The sequence below is a fragment of the Huiozyma naganishii genome, chromosome 12 (assembly GCF_000348985.1).
Source record: "Huiozyma naganishii CBS 8797 chromosome 12, complete genome".
Lineage (NCBI taxonomy): Eukaryota > Fungi > Ascomycota > Saccharomycetes > Saccharomycetales > Saccharomycetaceae > Huiozyma > Huiozyma naganishii.
In genome coordinates this window covers 250,752-267,491 of record NC_035933.1, presented here as the reverse complement: position 1 = coordinate 267,491, position 16,740 = coordinate 250,752, and the positions used below count along the sequence as shown (strand labels likewise).

The 16,740-nt window shown below is 49.5% G+C and overlaps 10 protein-coding genes across 10 annotated transcripts; 6 read left to right on the top strand and 4 right to left on the bottom strand.

The window, feature by feature from the left end:
• Nucleotides 1-311: 311 nt before the first annotated feature.
• Nucleotides 312-1,622, top strand: CEM1 (fatty acid synthase CEM1; the record flags this gene model as incomplete). The annotated part of the gene is made up of 1 exon (XM_022610748.1): nucleotides 312-1,622. The coding sequence occupies one exon, from the start codon at nucleotides 312-314 to the stop codon at nucleotides 1,620-1,622; it is 1,311 nt and encodes a 436-aa protein (XP_022467014.1).
• Nucleotides 1,623-1,825: 203 nt separating this feature from the next.
• On the bottom strand, nucleotides 1,826-3,430 carry KNAG0L01490 (cytosine permease; the record flags this gene model as incomplete). The annotated part of the gene is made up of 1 exon (XM_022610747.1): nucleotides 1,826-3,430. The coding sequence occupies one exon, from the start codon at nucleotides 3,428-3,430 to the stop codon at nucleotides 1,826-1,828; it is 1,605 nt and encodes a 534-aa protein (XP_022467013.1).
• A 795-nt stretch (nucleotides 3,431-4,225) lies between these two features.
• KNAG0L01480 (cytosine permease) lies at nucleotides 4,226-5,860 on the bottom strand (the record flags this gene model as incomplete). Its single annotated transcript, XM_022610746.1, has 1 exon — nucleotides 4,226-5,860. The coding sequence occupies one exon, from the start codon at nucleotides 5,858-5,860 to the stop codon at nucleotides 4,226-4,228; it is 1,635 nt and encodes a 544-aa protein (XP_022467012.1).
• Nucleotides 5,861-6,544: 684 nt separating this feature from the next.
• On the bottom strand, nucleotides 6,545-7,609 carry PCL6 (Pcl6p; the record flags this gene model as incomplete). Its single annotated transcript, XM_022610745.1, has 1 exon — nucleotides 6,545-7,609. The coding sequence occupies one exon, from the start codon at nucleotides 7,607-7,609 to the stop codon at nucleotides 6,545-6,547; it is 1,065 nt and encodes a 354-aa protein (XP_022467011.1).
• A 433-nt stretch (nucleotides 7,610-8,042) lies between these two features.
• Nucleotides 8,043-8,381, bottom strand: PET117 (Pet117p; the record flags this gene model as incomplete). Its single annotated transcript, XM_022610744.1, has 1 exon — nucleotides 8,043-8,381. The coding sequence occupies one exon, from the start codon at nucleotides 8,379-8,381 to the stop codon at nucleotides 8,043-8,045; it is 339 nt and encodes a 112-aa protein (XP_022467010.1).
• Nucleotides 8,382-8,596: 215 nt separating this feature from the next.
• Nucleotides 8,597-8,992, top strand: HMF1 (putative isoleucine biosynthesis protein HMF1; the record flags this gene model as incomplete). Its single annotated transcript, XM_022610743.1, has 1 exon — nucleotides 8,597-8,992. The coding sequence occupies one exon, from the start codon at nucleotides 8,597-8,599 to the stop codon at nucleotides 8,990-8,992; it is 396 nt and encodes a 131-aa protein (XP_022467009.1).
• A 389-nt stretch (nucleotides 8,993-9,381) lies between these two features.
• On the top strand, nucleotides 9,382-10,048 carry RPL34A (60S ribosomal protein eL34; the record flags this gene model as incomplete). Its single annotated transcript, XM_022610742.1, has 2 exons — nucleotides 9,382-9,418; nucleotides 9,717-10,048. 2 exons carry the CDS (start codon nucleotides 9,382-9,384, stop codon nucleotides 10,046-10,048), a joined length of 369 nt encoding a protein of 122 aa, XP_022467008.1.
• Nucleotides 10,049-11,659: 1,611 nt separating this feature from the next.
• On the top strand, nucleotides 11,660-13,321 carry KNAG0L01430 (uncharacterized protein; the record flags this gene model as incomplete). Its single annotated transcript, XM_022610741.1, has 1 exon — nucleotides 11,660-13,321. One exon carries the CDS (start codon nucleotides 11,660-11,662, stop codon nucleotides 13,319-13,321), a length of 1,662 nt encoding a protein of 553 aa, XP_022467007.1.
• A 568-nt stretch (nucleotides 13,322-13,889) lies between these two features.
• KNAG0L01420 (cytosine permease) lies at nucleotides 13,890-15,500 on the top strand (the record flags this gene model as incomplete). Its single annotated transcript, XM_022610739.1, has 1 exon — nucleotides 13,890-15,500. One exon carries the CDS (start codon nucleotides 13,890-13,892, stop codon nucleotides 15,498-15,500), a length of 1,611 nt encoding a protein of 536 aa, XP_022467006.1.
• Nucleotides 15,501-15,805: 305 nt separating this feature from the next.
• HIS1 (ATP phosphoribosyltransferase) lies at nucleotides 15,806-16,699 on the top strand (the record flags this gene model as incomplete). Its single annotated transcript, XM_022610738.1, has 1 exon — nucleotides 15,806-16,699. One exon carries the CDS (start codon nucleotides 15,806-15,808, stop codon nucleotides 16,697-16,699), a length of 894 nt encoding a protein of 297 aa, XP_022467005.1.
• Nucleotides 16,700-16,740: the final 41 nt, after the last annotated feature.

The window sequence follows — 16,740 nt, the reverse complement described above, 5'->3', positions numbered from 1 at the left end:
TCCTGGGGGTTAGTTCTTCTAGCCTCACCCACTCTCATACACTAAATATATAGAAATGTTTACATATAGATATGTTATTAAACTACTGCAGAGTAATATTGCAATTGACGGTGAATGGCTTGATACAGTTACCATACCGCAGAAGGTACTGGACTGTTTTTGTAGCATTGGACTCTCTAACTGGCTTATACTGCTAACCGTCTTGTAAAAAAAAACAGCGACGACGATACATGGACAACCATGCATCGCATTCAGACGTCTGAGAGGGACCCCGCGCGGCAGACAATCGAAACTCAATATCGCGTCTCTGAATGTCGAGGAGGGTCGTAGTGACAGGGATGGGCGCCATATCGCCACTGGGGAGCTCGATAAGGGAGAGCTGGTCGACTCTATTGGGCTCCGGATCAGGACTTGCGCCGCTGACGTCTCTGCCAAACTACACCACGGATTATGCCCCGCTCGGTGCCTCGATACCGCGTGGTCTAAGGGTAGCCCCCATAACGGCGGCGTCTTCCAATTTGAACGATATAGCAAAGAAACTCTTCTCACCGCAGGATGAGAGACGGATGACACCCAATATACGACATTCATTGCTTACCACGCAGATGGCTTTAGAATCTGCCCAACTGCTCACATCCTGCAACTCGATTAACCAGGACATTATTGATCTGGGAAGAATAAGCACGACCGTGGGCGTTGGATTACCACCAGTCAAGGAATTATACGATGCCACTGTACAGACCAAGATAAACGGGAAGAGATTGAACCCACTCTTCATACCGCAGATTCTACCAAATATGGTAGCGAGCTCCATCTCAATAAAATTCAACACCTTGGGACCTACGCAGAGTATAGCCGCGGCATGTGCAACGGGGAACAATTCCATCATCGACGGGTTTAACCACATTAGAAACGGGTACGCCGACGTGGCCATAGTGGGGGCCGTAGATACATCGCTACACCCATTGACCGTTGCAGGTTTCCATCGTTTGAAGTCCTTGTCCCCGGAGGGCCAGAGCACACCGTTTGATGCCAATAGAGATGGGTTTGTCATAGGGGAAGGTGCCGGCACCATGGTTTTGGAGGATTTGGAGCACGCTCAGAGACGCAATGCACCAATTTGGGCTGAAATGAACAGTTTTGGTTGGACCAGCGACGCGTACCATATAACGTCCCCCAGGAGTGATTCCACTGGAGTCTCGAGAGCGTTACAGATGTGTTTGAAGAACGCAGGCGTCAAGAGTACCGATATCGATTACGTAAATGCACACGCGACGTCCACTCCAGTAGGTGACCAAGCAGAGTTGAGTGCTATCATGAAAACTCTAGTGGGATCTTCAAATTCCAGACAAACACCACTTTACGTGAGTAGCAATAAGGGTGCGATGGGTCATCTACTAGGCGCGGCAGGCCTCGTTGAGTCGATGTTCACCATCCTTTCTCTGAATGAGGGATTAATACCACATACTTTGCACCTGCAGACTCCCATTGTCCCCAACCATACAAATGGGATACATCTGGTGAAGAACGAACCCAAAGTGTTACCGGAAATACAATACGCCATCTGCAACAGTTTTGGGTTTGGGGGTGTGAATACATGCATTTTATTCAAGAAATGGTGATAAATAATAATATACAACAATGGATATATGTACGCTAAAGAGATTCAAGAGGGGACACGATATACGACCTGACATTCTGTTTTACCGTTCCGTATGCCGCACACTTTCAAAAAGTCTTCTTTTGAAGTGCGGGAAGTACCCCAAACAGAAAACTTTCCAATGCGCTACGGCTTCAAACATGTAAAGTGGAATTGGCGCTAAGTTTAACGGCCAATGTATTTCAGTTCAAGAGGCCTTCCTATTATGTAAACAACAAAGGCCCAAGAAGCACCCAGTTCAAACCCAATATCACCACCATATTCACCGATCAGACGCCCGATCTCACCATCCCAGTAAGTTTGATCCATACCCAACGCAACACCAAATGCAGCAACAACAAGTGCAGTAGTACCAGCAATACCAATCGGTAGCTTGTCCCATCTGTTCCAATCCTCCACATGATACGCCGAGAAGCTCCTCCTAAACACCAGGTGCTCAGTTAATGCAATTGAGATGTATATCGACAGATAATAGCCGATAGTATCCATGAAATAGTTCATGAAAGTACCAAAATAGTAGCATGCGGGGATAGAAATACCTAGTGCTGCAGCGTTACCAGCAATTGTCCAAACAATTCTCGGTATCCTGGCAAATGGCTCCCAAATTGATTGGGCTGACATGGCAATAGTGTACATGTTTGGAACGTTGTTTGCAACAGTAGACATTGCCAGTAAAACACAGCAGAACTCACCGAACCCGTGAAGAGAATTAGGCACTAAAATACCATAGGTCAAGCCACCCATACCGTTAGAGTCATAGTAGGCTTTCCAGCTGGGCTCGTTGACTGCACCTCTCGCAGCAGCAGCCCCCAATATCATACAGAAGAACAATGGGAAGGATAGACCTGCAACCAGGGAAAAAAACACCTTCACTTTGTTCATCTTTTTGGGCATGTACACCGTGTAATCAGCAGCATAGGTGGTCCACCCGGCGGCAAACCCAAACACGGAGGACCCAAAGGAGAGGACACTACCGGCCGTGGTTGCCCCAGACCCCCATCCACCGTCGCTAAACTTCCCAGAAATCTTCAGACGAGCTATAATAACTAAGAAAACAGCAAAGTTAGGGATCCATGAGTACTTCTCGTAAGTGTGGATAATACGGTACCCGAAAAAAGTGACCAACAGAGTCGCACCAATAATGACGATACAGCCTGCCCACAACGGACACTTATTACCATTTTGGTTAATCATGTTCAGGAGTTGGGAAGAGGCAACTGTGTTCACAACCCCCCAACCAACACATGCAATCGTGTTAATCAGCGCAAAGATCCTGGCCGTTACATTCCCTATCAGGTATCTGGATAGTGTCATCTGTCTCAGACCCAGTTCCGCACCAAACAAAGAAAAGAATGCAACCGGTAGTAGACCCAAAATGTTGAAGAAGAAGATGACAAGCACCGAGGTACCGAAATTCAGCCCAAAGATTAGTGGACCTAGCCCACCAATAGAATATGCGGGCAGGACCATATTTGCAGAAAACCACATCGACGCTGCATTCAAAAGAGAGTCGTCCGTTTGCTCCTCCTCAGTTACGGGCTCGATACCTTTCGTTTCCGTATTGGCGCCTAAAAACAGTCTGCTCCAAAAGGAGAGTTTTGTTTCGACAACCCCGTCTGATGGAAAAGTTTCGGTATCCTCATAGACCTCGTCTTGATGAAACTTATTCGAGCTCTTGTCCCGGAAGGACTCCAAATCGATGTCCCCATCACTCATATGCTCATTGCTACCGCTAGAATGACCTTCTTCCGCCTTTGAAAGAAACTTCATTCCTGTTTATTACCTCCTGTGATGTATTCAGATACTACGGAACAATCCTCTCCCCACTTGTAACTCTATTGAAAAATCACAAACTCGACTAGAACAACTCTTCCACTTGCGTAGAATACTAGAGTTGTAAAGAGAAAAAAAGAAAGAGATGCCAAGGAATCAAAGTTTCCAGTTTGAAATTCTTCACCTTTGCCCATCGACTTCGGATGAAATATTACTACAGTGGAATAATTAAAAATTAAAATCTGGAGAAATTAAAAAGAAAAAAAATTCTCCCGCGGGATCTTTTGGGAATGTGTCTCAAAGTGTCTCAAAGTGTCAGCTGTTGCTGACGTGGCGCTTATGTAGCTGAAGCTGGCAGAGGTGTAGCCTGTCAATACACACTGCAGCCAAACAGGGACAACTTTTGCTCTGTAGCTAGGTATCTTTTTCATTGTCGGGCAAATGTAGTTCTTGTTGATTTACAGATCTGGCATCTTGGTAAAGGCACCTGACACAAGCTTTCTACAAAAATTAATATATTCCTTAAGACAAGAAGAAGAACAACAATATTCTTCTCCAATCACAGATGAAATAGGACTTTGTCTTGGTTCCAACGCTTTAGTAGAAAGGTGTAGCTGCATTTTATTTAATAAATTAAATAAGTAAATAGTTAAGATGAAAAAATAAAACCATATACACATGCAAATGTCTCTTTGGAATGGAGACCCACGACGATTTAATTGAAAATGCAAAATATAGAAAAATCGTAGATGCAAGATGATTTTTGTTAGTAGAATGTTTGATTTATCCCCCCTAGCGACCATAATATTTCCTTTCAATCGGTCTTAGAATCATGTAGGTGATAAAAGCCCAAGCGGCGGCCAGTTCAAACCCGATGTCGCCACCAAATTTACCAATTGGGCGCGCAATCTGGCCCACCCAGTAGGTTTGTGACATCCCGAACGCGACGCCAAAGGCACCAATGACAAGTGCCACGGTCCCTGCAATACCAACTGGAAGTTTGTCCCACTTGTTCCAATACTCGACGTTGTAACTACTGAAATCACCCTTTTTGAAGTAAAAGTGTTCCGTCAACCCAATTGAAATGTAGATGGCCAGGTAGTAACCAATGGAATCCATGAAGGAGTTCATGAAGGTGCTGAAGTGGTAGCACGCAGGGATTGCGATCGCCAGGGCGAAGAGGCTCCCAAGGATAGTCCATATGACTCTGGGAACTTTGTTTAGTGGACCCCATGTAGCTTGCAGGGACAACCCAATGGAGTACATATTTGGGACATTGTTAGCTACCGTTGACATACTCAATACCACACAACAAAACTCCCCAAAACGGTGCAGCGAGCTTGGAACCAAGATGGCGTAAGTCAAGCCGCCCATACCGTTGCTTTTGTAAAGATCGGACCACTGCTTGTTGTTGGAACCACCTCTACCGCAAGCAGCCCCAAGAATCATGACAAAAAACAATGGGAATGACAAACCAGCGACAAGCGAGAAGAATACCTTCTTTTTATTAATATCCCGGGGCATGTATACCGTGTAGTCGGCAGCTATAGTTGTCCAGCCAGCTGCAAATCCGAAAACTGCACAACCGAAGGATAAGACGTTACCTGCTGTTGTTCTACCAGAACCCCATTCACCGCCCGTGAAGTTACCGGACTTCTTTAAACGTGCGATGATCACCAGAAAGACGGCGAAGTTGGGCACCCAGGACCATTTCTCGTAAGAGTGGATGACTTTGTAACCGAAGAACGACACAAGCAACGTGGCTCCAATCAGAACGAGACAGCCAGCCCACAGGGGTAAGTTATGCCCGCTTTCTTGGTTGATCAAGTTCAACAATTGGGCAGCGGCGACTGTGTTCACGATCCCCCAGCCCACACCTGCAACTGAATTGATGAACGAGAATACCCTGGCTGCAATGTTACCGACGACGTACCTGGAAAGGGTCATTTGCCTTAGCCCCAGTTGGATTCCGAACAGGGAAAAGAATGCGACTGGCAAAAGACCGAGAATGTTAAAGAAGATGATGACCAAAACGGAGGTACCAAAATTCAAGTCGAAGACCATGGGGCCCAGACCACCAATTGCTAAAGCTGGGAGGACCATATTGGCGGAAAACCACATCGATGCAGCGTTGATCAATGAGGTGTCTGTTTTCTCCTCGTCCGTTATCGGTTCAATACCTTTCGTCTCGGCGTTAGCGCCGTTCAGAATGTCACAAAAACGGGCAAAGCGGGACTTTGGGTGAGATGAAAGTTCGTCATCGTCGTCGTCCTCTTGGTAACTAACGACGTCCATTTCACCCTCTCCAATATCTCTCTCGACATCCCATGGCGCCTTCTTATCAATAGAGTATGTGTTGTCTGCCACCCTTTGCTCAGATGAGCTGTAGGCCTCAACCACAGTGTCGTTTTCTTTATAGATTACCATTTCGTTAGCGTTTTTCTTGTCACTCTCTTCCCCTCTCTTCGTCAGCAGTCACACCTGAACTGTTTGGCATATTTGGGGCCTTTATATATTCGTGTATACATCTTGGAAAGTTCATGAATCCAGAGAGAGTCACAGATCCCTTATCGCACCGACTGCTGTCACCTTAGTAGGAAACTAAATCAAAGTTACACACAACCCACACACCAGAATCCAGCAGACCGGTCTTTTGAGAAATCCAACACTATCAGTCACAAGGAACAATAATATCCCACCAAATAGTATTCCATGAACTGGCCAATGGAACGTGGGAGGAGGGTCCCCAGACGTGACAACGAACCCGTTGAGTATGTTCGAATTTTTATCAATTCCGAATTTTGAAAAGATAAAGGACGAATAAATTGCTGATAACGAAATCTTGCAAAGACGGAGTAATCTGGACAAAAGTGTACGATGCTATCTGAGCAGAATTATTGGAATAGGAACAACAGATAAAGGCCAGGTAAAATTTATCTCAACTGAGACTGCTGCAGATGTCCGTGGCCAGAATTTTGTCCAAGTTGGGCTGTGACATTCTTAGTAGCAGCACGCAAGAAGGAACCCCCCGTATCATGATAGTGCGAGGTCATACCTGGCGGTGCTATTCTTTCTTCTTTATTTCCGTCAGCGTACCTCTTATTTCCGCTCTTACACACTGTTGCTGTTATCCCAAAATCTATACAACAAGCTTGCGTACCGTTCCATTTCCTCGACGGATATCAACAGGCTGAAGTCGCACAGAACGAGGAACTGCAATTCGAGGTAATTCATCTCTCTGAGCGAGATACCGCCGACTTTAGCGTACCGTGCGTTACTGTAGAAAAAATCGCTTGAGAATTTCGTGCTCACTGCTACACCTGCGATAATGAGTCTGTGAATATTGTATGAGTTCATCACAAATAGCAAAGTGTCGTCTTGCACCTTATCGTCGTCGCCACCTCTCGGTATACTGTTGCATTTCTCTGATATTCTATCAAAATATATTAACAAGGATAAGAAAACGTCATTTGTAGTAGGGCAGTACTTTTGGATCCTGTGGAAGTACTGTTCGAGCGTGATCTGTGGGATGTGCTTGCCCTTGAAGCTCAGTATGGCGTTGACCGCGCTTTCGTAGTACCCGTCTGTGTCCCTCGCGTCGTCGTTCACCTTGAGTAGCGTCGCACTATCCGGTGTTTCCAGCCTATCGTTCGCCTGTACTATCTTGTCCAGCAGCGCGGTCAGCATTTTAATCAGCTTGTCACTGGACAACCCTATGAGCCTCAGCGCATGCGGGTACTCGAGCTCCGGTTCCCCCACGGGTCTATCCAAAACGTCGTCCACAGCCTCCGAAACGTGCTGCGGTACCGTAAAATTGATCTCACTGAGCGAACGCTGCGTCTCCTCCTCCTCTCGCCGCTCCCCCTCGGCGCCGCCGTCCCCGGGCCTCACCGCAGCTGACATCGGACTGAACCGTGTCCCCAGGTGCCCACCAGCGGAGCCCGTCGGCAGCGTCTTGCTCGATGCGTACGACGACGGCGAACTGCTCATCGTATCCTCAGTAGCCACTTTCGTGACAATAACCGAATTGCTGTCCTCCAGCGCCTCTCGGCTCAGCGGGATCGATTTCCGCAGGGGAGCAGCGGCACCGTCACTGATCTCAACATTACTCAACCTCTTCTCCAGTCTTTGCGTCTCTGCATCTGAATCTGTATCTGTCTCTACCCCGTGCGACATCTATAAGTAACGGTGAAGCCAAAAAACCCAAAAGGAGACAGAGAACTGTGAGAAAGTGCTCAATTGACCCCCGTTTGATTTTATTTCGACGTAAACACCACGTAGATCCCAACCGCAGCTCGCCGGTGACCGGACAGAAGGTAGGACAGCTTCAACTTTACACGGTCTCCCTCTTTCCCAATTCGTTTTCAATTTATTTGTGACGAAAACGGGCTGAGATGGTGATGAACAGTCGAAAGACACTCTGTGGGGGGAGATGCAGGGAGATGCAGGGAGATGCACGGACCCTGAGTCCACAACTGCAGTCCACAGTGCGCGGGGGAATATATTGGGTGGTGTACACACGTCTAGCTTGATAATATTTACACGGATGGGTGTAAGAGGGAGGTGAAGAAGTGGCCCGCCTCCCCTGTCCTGTCCTGCCCTGCTTTGCTCACTTGCCCTGGCCTTTATCTGCGGGCTGGTCCCTCGTGACAATCTCACCAGATAACGGCTGAATGGACTCGTACTTCTTGCGCAGTTCCTGCTGCATTTCGTGGTCCGTTTTGTTAAACTGGCGTTTCTTCTCGCGGGCAGCGTCGTCGAGTTTGTCGTTGGGACTCGCGGGCAAGGATCGCCGCTCCTCTCGCTTCTGTTCCAACCGTTTCGCGTCCTTGATGGGACCCTGGTGCAATGTGTCCCGCTCCAAGTCCTGGATCATGTGGACACCCACCACGGCGGTCACCGTGAACAAACACGACAGTCCGAATGTGATCTTGCTGGCTCGACTCATTCAGCTTGAGCTACAGCTTTCCTCTTATCTTCTTCCCCTCTGCGGTAAACCCTGAAACTTGTCTGGGAGCAACGCCCTTCACCCATCACTGCAGAACCTTTTCAATTTCAAGATTTTCCAGTTTCTTCTTGTTCAATTGGCTTCAGTGGCACCCCAGTATTGCACAACTCTGACTCTTGACGTAACCAATCCATAACAAAACACACACACACACCATGACCACCACGACTCTGACCCCAGTGAACGCGCAGGGCGCACCAGCTGCAGCTGCCAGCTACTCGCACGCCATGAAGGCGAACAACCTGGTATTCGTCTCTGGACAGGTGCCCCTGACCGCAGACAACAAGATGCTCGAAGGGTCCATTGCCGAGAAGGCCGAGCAAGTAATCACAAACATCAAGACCATCCTCGCCGCAAGTAACTCCGCGCTCGACAGGGTCGTCAAGTGCAACATCTTCCTAGCGGACATCAACAACTTTGCCGAGTTCAACACCGTCTACGCGAAACACTTCCACGACCACAAACCGGCCAGATCGTGTGTTGCCGTCGCCGCGTTGCCCTTGAACGCGGACTTGGAGATGGAGGTCATCGCTGTCGAAAACGACAATTGATCCTGCGAGACGTTGCGGTGACTACCTCGTTATAGATATTTGTGACTGTATGTAGAGGATGTACGGATGCGCAGTTTTTTGTAAAAAAACATAAAAAACATATTTTTCAAATTTAATTACCTGATACGGTACGACAAGGGCTAGGCAGACAGCTTAGGCGGCCCTCCTTCTAAAGGGCTTTTTCTAGCGGTCCCGGTAGGGACTGCTCTTTCCCCTCGGTGTGCCGATTCCCAGACAGAGTTACCTCAGTTCTCAGCGGTGGGAACGCAATTCCTCAACAGTTGCTTTCGTGAAAATTTCAGACTGGTGCTACTGGTACATATTGAAAGCTGGACCTGTACCATACTAGCTGATAGACAAAAGGCAAGTTACCAAGAAACGAGATAAAGATGGCCCAACGTGTTACCTTCAGAAGAAGAAATCCATGTATGTTTATATTTTGAGTGCCGTCGTAAAGCCCCAGGGCGAGCTGATAACTGTTGTTGAAGGGAATTTATGGTAAAGAGAAAGGGAACAGTGTATCTCTCCTTTGTGTTCTAAGAGAGTCAAACTGAAGCAGATAAGAGTCCATACTTTTCACCGCTAACCCCGCCCAAAAAAGCCATCCCCCCGTGAAACAAATAACTATCTCTCGACACCCCCACTTCCCATTTTAACATTATACTAACAAATTAATCTACTTTTTGCAACGTTTGCAAAAACATCCCACCCCTTTTCTATACAGACAACACCCGTTCTAACAAGATCAAGGTCGTTAAGACCCCAGGTGGTAAATTGGTCGCTCAGCATGTCAAGAAGCAGGCTGCCAGACCAAAGTGTGGTGACTGTGGTGTCCCACTACCAGGTATTGCCACTCTAAGACCAAGACAGTATGCCTCTCTTTCCAAGACCCACAAGACCGTTTCCAGAATCTACGGTGGTTCCAGATGTGCCAACTGTGTCAAGGAAAGAATCGTCAGAGCTTTCTTGATTGAAGAACAAAAGATCGTCAAGAAGGTTGTCAAGGAACAAACCGAGGCCGCTGCCAAGGCTGAAAAGAAGAAGGGTAAGAAATAATAATCTTGCTCCCCTTATTTTCTCAAAGTTCATTCTCCTTACACGGGTTTCCCATTAGGTTATATTAGCACTCACATAGTATTTTTATCTCACATATATTAATTTACTTCTTGTAACACCTTATTATAATAGAAAAAAATACACACATTCTCCCCTTCCCTTCTCCTCCGCTCTGCACTGACACAGCTAGTCTGTGGGAATCGAGGTCGCTGTTACCCATCTCGCAAATCTAGAATTTCGCTGCCATCATTTAACGACGACCACCGAAAAGAATCCCATGCGCCTTAAATTGGCAAACAACCATTTACCAAGAAAAAGGAAAAAAAGAAAAAAACAGAGACAAAAATTTGAAATTTGGTTTCAAAAGATGAGAAATACAAAATCTAGATGTTGTTAGGACGCTACTACACGTCGGTATATTGAGTGACTTTATATGTATATGGTATCACTGGAACCGCCGTGAGCAGGGCTTTCGAATGAGTGTACATACTATATATCAATAAATTACTTGCAGTTTGTATTTCGGAATTACACAGGAACAGCATTTCTCGAAGTTTTGTCGACTTTGAAATTTGACGGGCGTGCAGTCGGGAAAGGTCTTTCCCGAGTTACCCTTTTGGGAACTTCTGTCAGTCATTTTGTACGAATATTTTAATTTCTACCATTAACATCGGGACACCACATATAAAGTTAAAGTGACAGAAAATAGTTTTTTTCGTTTTTCAAAAACAAATTGTAAGATTAGATACTGAGGACAGAGTTTTTCAGAGAAAAACAACGCACTACAAATCTTCAGAAACTACAAAATGGTGGGAGCAAGAAAGGGTACTAGATCGAGTATTGCGACTGGACGATTAACAGCATGGGTACCAGCATTCGTTAGTTGCGATTGTCGATTTTTTGCGATTCGGTAGAGTGGTCGAAGTGGGATCTTTTCTGCAATTTTAGTATTGACCTTCTTCAAGTCACTAGCAACTAACTAGCACAATTACGCTACAAACAAGATGTCTGTTGAAAACCGGAACTTCCTGTATATGCCTGGCAAAGCACCATCGCACAGGTACGCGGCCCATCTGATGATGTAGCCGGTCGCAACTGCGTGCGTCCGGTTTACAAACTGTTGGGAACGATGCCGTTTCTTGCACCAATCGAGTGATACAGCACCGCGCTTGGAGACTTATCTCCCGGACGTCCCCCCCAGAGTGAGCTGCAGAGGGATAGCGGCCCGCTCCGCATTAGGTCACACATAATGGACTAATTTTATTTCTTGAAAGTACCACATGCGGTGTATTTAATTTTTTTTATTCCATTTGGGATTCTCGATTTGCACGGAAGTTCCGTAGTGTGGGATATGGAGCTTGTTGGGTCCGCTGTGACTCGCCGCGATTATTGCATCTGGACGAAGATGTGCTTTGTATATAAGGGCGACTATTTTACGCATTTTCCGACACACCTCTCTGAACCCTCTCGCTCGTACCTCATTTACCTACATCAATTTGTTTCCCTCTTTCTCTCTCTACCCCTTTACAGAAAAACGCCAAGCTTAGCTGATATACACACAATATCGCTTAGTGGTGAAAAAGTACGAAGCACAGGAGTCACAGATCTGAGATGTTCAAAGACTTTGCGCAGAAAATATCACACTTGGGTGGCCGGGGTTCCCAGAGTTCGCAACATAATGGCACTACTGCCGGGGTTGTCATGGTCAAGGATTCCGATGTGGAGTCCAGAGACGCTACATCCACCACGGGGTCGCCTGAGTTTAGGGACATGGAGAAGGAGGGCCATCTCGGGGACAAGTCCGATGTCGTCTCCCAGGTTCATTCCATGGACTCGAATGAGTCGTATCTATTCCGGTTGGTGTCCAAGCTGAAGGCAGAGGTGAAAGGTATCGAGCCGATCACAGACGAGGAGAAGACAGAGAGGAACCCGTTGCACGCGGCCAACATGTGGTTCTCTGCAAACTTGGTGCTTTCCGCGTTCGCGGTCGGTGCGCTTGGTCCCTGTATCTACGGTCTTAACTTCGGGGCGTCCTGTCTGACGATCCTGTTCTTCAACTTGCTCGGTGTGTTCCCAGTGGCCTATTTCTCCGTGTTCGGTGCCAGGACCGGGATGAGGCAGATGATTCTATCAAGGTACCTGATGGGTAACCTCACGGGGAGGTTCTTCTCCCTGATCAACGTTGTATCCTGCGTCGGGTGGTGTGTCTTGAACACAATTGTCTCCGCGCAACTGCTGAACATGGTGAACCACTCGGGCCACAGGTGTCCCCTGTGGGCTGGGTGTCTGCTTGTGTTGGGGCTGACGGTGGTCATTTCGTTCTTTGGGTACAAAGTGATCCACACGTACGAGCAATGGTCCTGGATCCCCAACTTGGCTATCTTCTTTGTGATTGCAGCAAGGTTGCACAAGTCTGGGAAATGGAGTAACGGTGACTGGGCAGGTGGTCCAACAACCGCCGGTGGCGTGTTGTCCCTCGGGTGTGCCGTATTCGGGTACGCTGGTGCGTGGACCACGTACGCCGCGGACTTCACGGTGTACTTGCCACGCAACTCCAACAAGACGGTGATCTTTCTGAGTCTGTTCTGCGCACTGAGCGGGGCCCTGTGCTTCTCGATGTTCTTGGGGGCCGCCTGCGGGATGGGTGCAGTGAACGACCCGGTATGGGCGAAACTGTACGAGGAGAACGCCGTCGGTGGGATCATCTACGCGGTACTCGTGCCCAAGTCCTTACACGGGTTCGGTGAGTTCTGTTGCGTTGTGTTTGCGCTGTCGACCGTGGGGAACAACTTGCCCAACATGTACACTGCTGCGTTATCCGCACAGGCCCTGTGGGAACCCTTTGCGCGTGTCCCACGTGCGTTCTGGACCGTTGCAGGGAACGGTGCCGCATTGAGCATCGCCATCCCCGCGTGTTACTTCTTCGTCAGTTTCTTGGAGAACTTCATGAACACGGTCGCTTACTACAGTGCGATCTACATCACTCTCGGGTTATGCGAGCACATCATCTTCAGACGCTGCGACTTCAACTCGTACGACCCTGCGGACTGGAGGAACAGCAGGAAGCTGCCCATCGGGTACGCTAGTTTCACCGCCTTCTTCGTCAGCGCGTTCGGTGTCGCCCTGGGGATGGACCAGACCTACTGGGTCGGCGAGATCGCCAGACTCATCGGCAAGAACGGCGGGGACGTCGGCCTCGAGATGGGTGCCTCGTGGTCCTTCATCGTCTACGTCATCCTGAGACCCCTCGAGCTGAAGTACGTTGGCCGGTGAGCCTGTGTAGCGGCGTGTGTATAGATGTGTATGTATTATGTGATTGCGGGTGCGGGGGTGTTACCGTCGACCCGCGAGCCAAGACTTCTCCCAGGCCCCGCTGGGAGAGACGCATTCAAGACACCGTATAACGAATAGAGCGAAAAATAATTGTAATACAAATTAGCGGTTGCTCTTATCGCAGCGGAACCGGGCAGAGTCTTCACTTCTCTGAAGCCAAGACCCGCAGAGCGCGACCGCTATCGCCCAGACCCCCCCGCCAGCACTGCAGCTATCGTGTGCGAGGGAGGGGCAGCAGGCCAGCCGCATGCATATCTAGCAACAGCCACTTCTCGATGACATGAAGTAATCAGCGGAAGCGGAACTATTTCCTATTGTGCGGGCCTTGTCACAATGGTTAATGCTGTTGCTGCCGGTTTAACGGTGGTTGACTTCTGATAAGGGCATCGTGGGGCCGTGTATGTAAGCGTATCTGTGATATATAAAGACATGTCATCGCATTGGTTACTTGTGCCTGTGCGTTGTGCATCATCATCATCACCACAGATAGCATCGCCCAGCAAGCACCATGTCGAGTTCTGACGCTACAAACAATGCGTACGAGATGCACTACACGGATGTCGGGAAGAGCGATGTCGAGGTGGTGCACCGGTCCGTGGACAAAAAGCAGGAGTCTGTGCAGGCGTACGCCTGGGATGAGGAGCAGGATGGTGAACTGCCTGAGGGGTCCACTGAGTTGACGAAGCTCGGGTTCTTTAACAGGTTTGCGCAGCGGCTTAACGCGGAGACTAAAGGCGTCGACCCTGTAGGTGAGGATGAGCGGAACGCGGACGAGTCTATCTTGAACGCTGCGTCGATGTGGTTCTCGGCAAACATGGTCATCGCTGCTTATGCGTTGGGCGCACTGGGACCACTCATCTACGGGCTCAATTTCGGGACCTCTGTCCTTGTGATTGTGTTCTTCAATATACTAGGGTTGCTACCCGTGGCGTTCTTCTCCGTGTTCGGGTCTCAGCTCGGGATGCGGCAGATGATCCTATCACGGTTCCTCGTGGGGAACATCACTGCGCGGATCTTCGCGCTGATCAACGTCGTCGCCTGTGTAGGGTGGGGGGTCGTCAACACGGTCGTTTCCGCACAACTGCTCAACATGGTCAACCAGAACGGGAACAACTGTCCGCTATGGGCAGGGTGTGTGATCATCGTAGGATGTACAGTTATGGTCACTTTCTTCGGGTACAACGTCATCCACGCGTACGAGAAATGGTCCTGGGTGCCCAACTTCGCCGTGTTCCTGGTGATCATTGCGCGGCTGAAGATGTCCGGTAACTTCGAGTTGGGGCCCTGGACTTCGGGTACGACCACTGCAGGTGGCGTGCTGTCCTTTGGTTCCGCAGTGTTCGGGTTCGCCACTGGGTGGACGACCTACGCGGCAGACTACACAGTGTACATGCCCAAGACCATCAACAAGTTCAAAGTGTTCTTCTCCGTCGTCGCGGGACTCGTCTTCCCACTGTTCTTCTGCATGATCCTTGGGGCCGCCTCCGCGATGGCTGCTGTGAACAACCCGGTATGGAAGGAGTACTACGAGCGGAACGCCATGGGCGGGCTCACATACGCGATCCTTGTCCCTGACTCCCTCCACGGGTTCGGTGAGTTCTGCTGCGTGCTGCTAGCCATGTCCACGGTCGCTAACAACGTCCCCAACATGTACACGATCGCTCTGTCAGTGCAGGCGATGTGGGAGCCCTTTGCGAAGGTGCCCCGTGTTGTGTGGACGATGGCAGGGAACGCTGCGACCGTGGGGATCGCCATCCCCGCGTGCTACTACTTCGATGCCTTCATGGAGAACTTCATGAACTCGATCGGTTACTACCTCGCCATCTACTCCGCGATAGCGATCACAGAGCACTTCGCGTTCAGGAAGGGGTTCGAGGGCTACAACGTCGCGGACTGGAACCGCTGGGACAAGCTTCCCCTGGGGATCGCGGGGACCTCCGCTTTGATAGTCGGGGCCTTCGGCGTCGCCTTGGGGATGGACCAAACGTATTGGGTCGGCGAGATCGCCAGACGTATCGGGAAGTTTGGCGGGGACATTGGGTTCGAGCTTGGCGCCGGCTGGGCGTTTCTAGTGTTCATCCTGCTGAGACCGCTCGAGATCAAGAAGTTCGGCAGGTGACAGAGTGCCCTCCAAACTATGTACAATATACAATCTAATCTTTGCTCAAATCGCATCGTGCACATACAGTCCCGGTACCGGACACGTTCCTGACCCATCTGCCTTGTCAATGACTCACGCGGTGATAGTTCTCGAGACCGACGACGACGACGACAGTTAAAACTGTGGTGAAAAATTATAAGTGCGATTTTGAACGTAGTACTGTACTAGAAGCGTGGATGTAGCTGGAGAGACAGCAATTGCGCACGCAGGAACGACCTCTATAGAGCTAGAATACCAGCACTGCTACAACTACTCGAGAAATTATGGATTTAGTGAACCACTTGGAAGACAGACTGCTGTTTGCGATCCCGAAGAAGGGCAGACTGTACAACAAATGTGTTGAGATCTTGAACGGGTCCGATATTAAGTTCCACCGGTCACAGAGGCTGGACATTGCTCTCTCGACGAGTCTCCCCATTGCTCTGATTTTCCTACCTGCGGCAGACATCCCCATGTTTGTCGGTGAAGGTAAGTGTGACTTGGGGATCACTGGGCTGGACCAGGTCAGAGAGGCCGACATTGACGTCGACTTGCCCATTGACTTGCAATTTGGCTCGTGTAAGTTGCAAGTGCAGGTTCCCGCGAACGGGCCCTACACTGACCCGAAGCAATTGGTCGGGAAGACGATCGTGTCGAGTTTCACAAACTTGGCCTCCAAGTACTTCGCCGACCTCGAGGGCGTCCCCGAGTCTCAGATGACGACCAAAGTCAGGTACGTCGGTGGGTCCGTGGAGGCGAGCTGTGCGCTCGGTGTCGCCGATGCGATCGTGGATTTGGTGGAGTCCGGGGAGACGATGCGCGCCGCGGGGCTCACGGATATCGCGACCGTGTTGGACACGAGCGCGCACCTGATCCAGTCGAAGAACCCGAAGTCGGACGGAGAGTTGATTGAGACGATCAAGTCCAGAATAGAGGGTGTGATGACCGCGCAACGGTACGTGTTCTGCACGTACAACGCGCCGCGCACGAACTTGCAGCAACTGCTGCAGGTCACCCCGGGGAGAAAGGCCCCCACGATCCAGGACATCGCTGACGAGGGCTGGGTCGCCGTGTCTGCGATGATCGAGAGGAACAAGAAGGGCTCCATCATGGACGAGCTGAAGAAGAACGGTGCCACGGACATCCTGGTCTTCGAGATATCCAACTGCCGGGTGTAAACCGTGTGAGGGAGATATTTGCGCTACTTCACCGGATACCA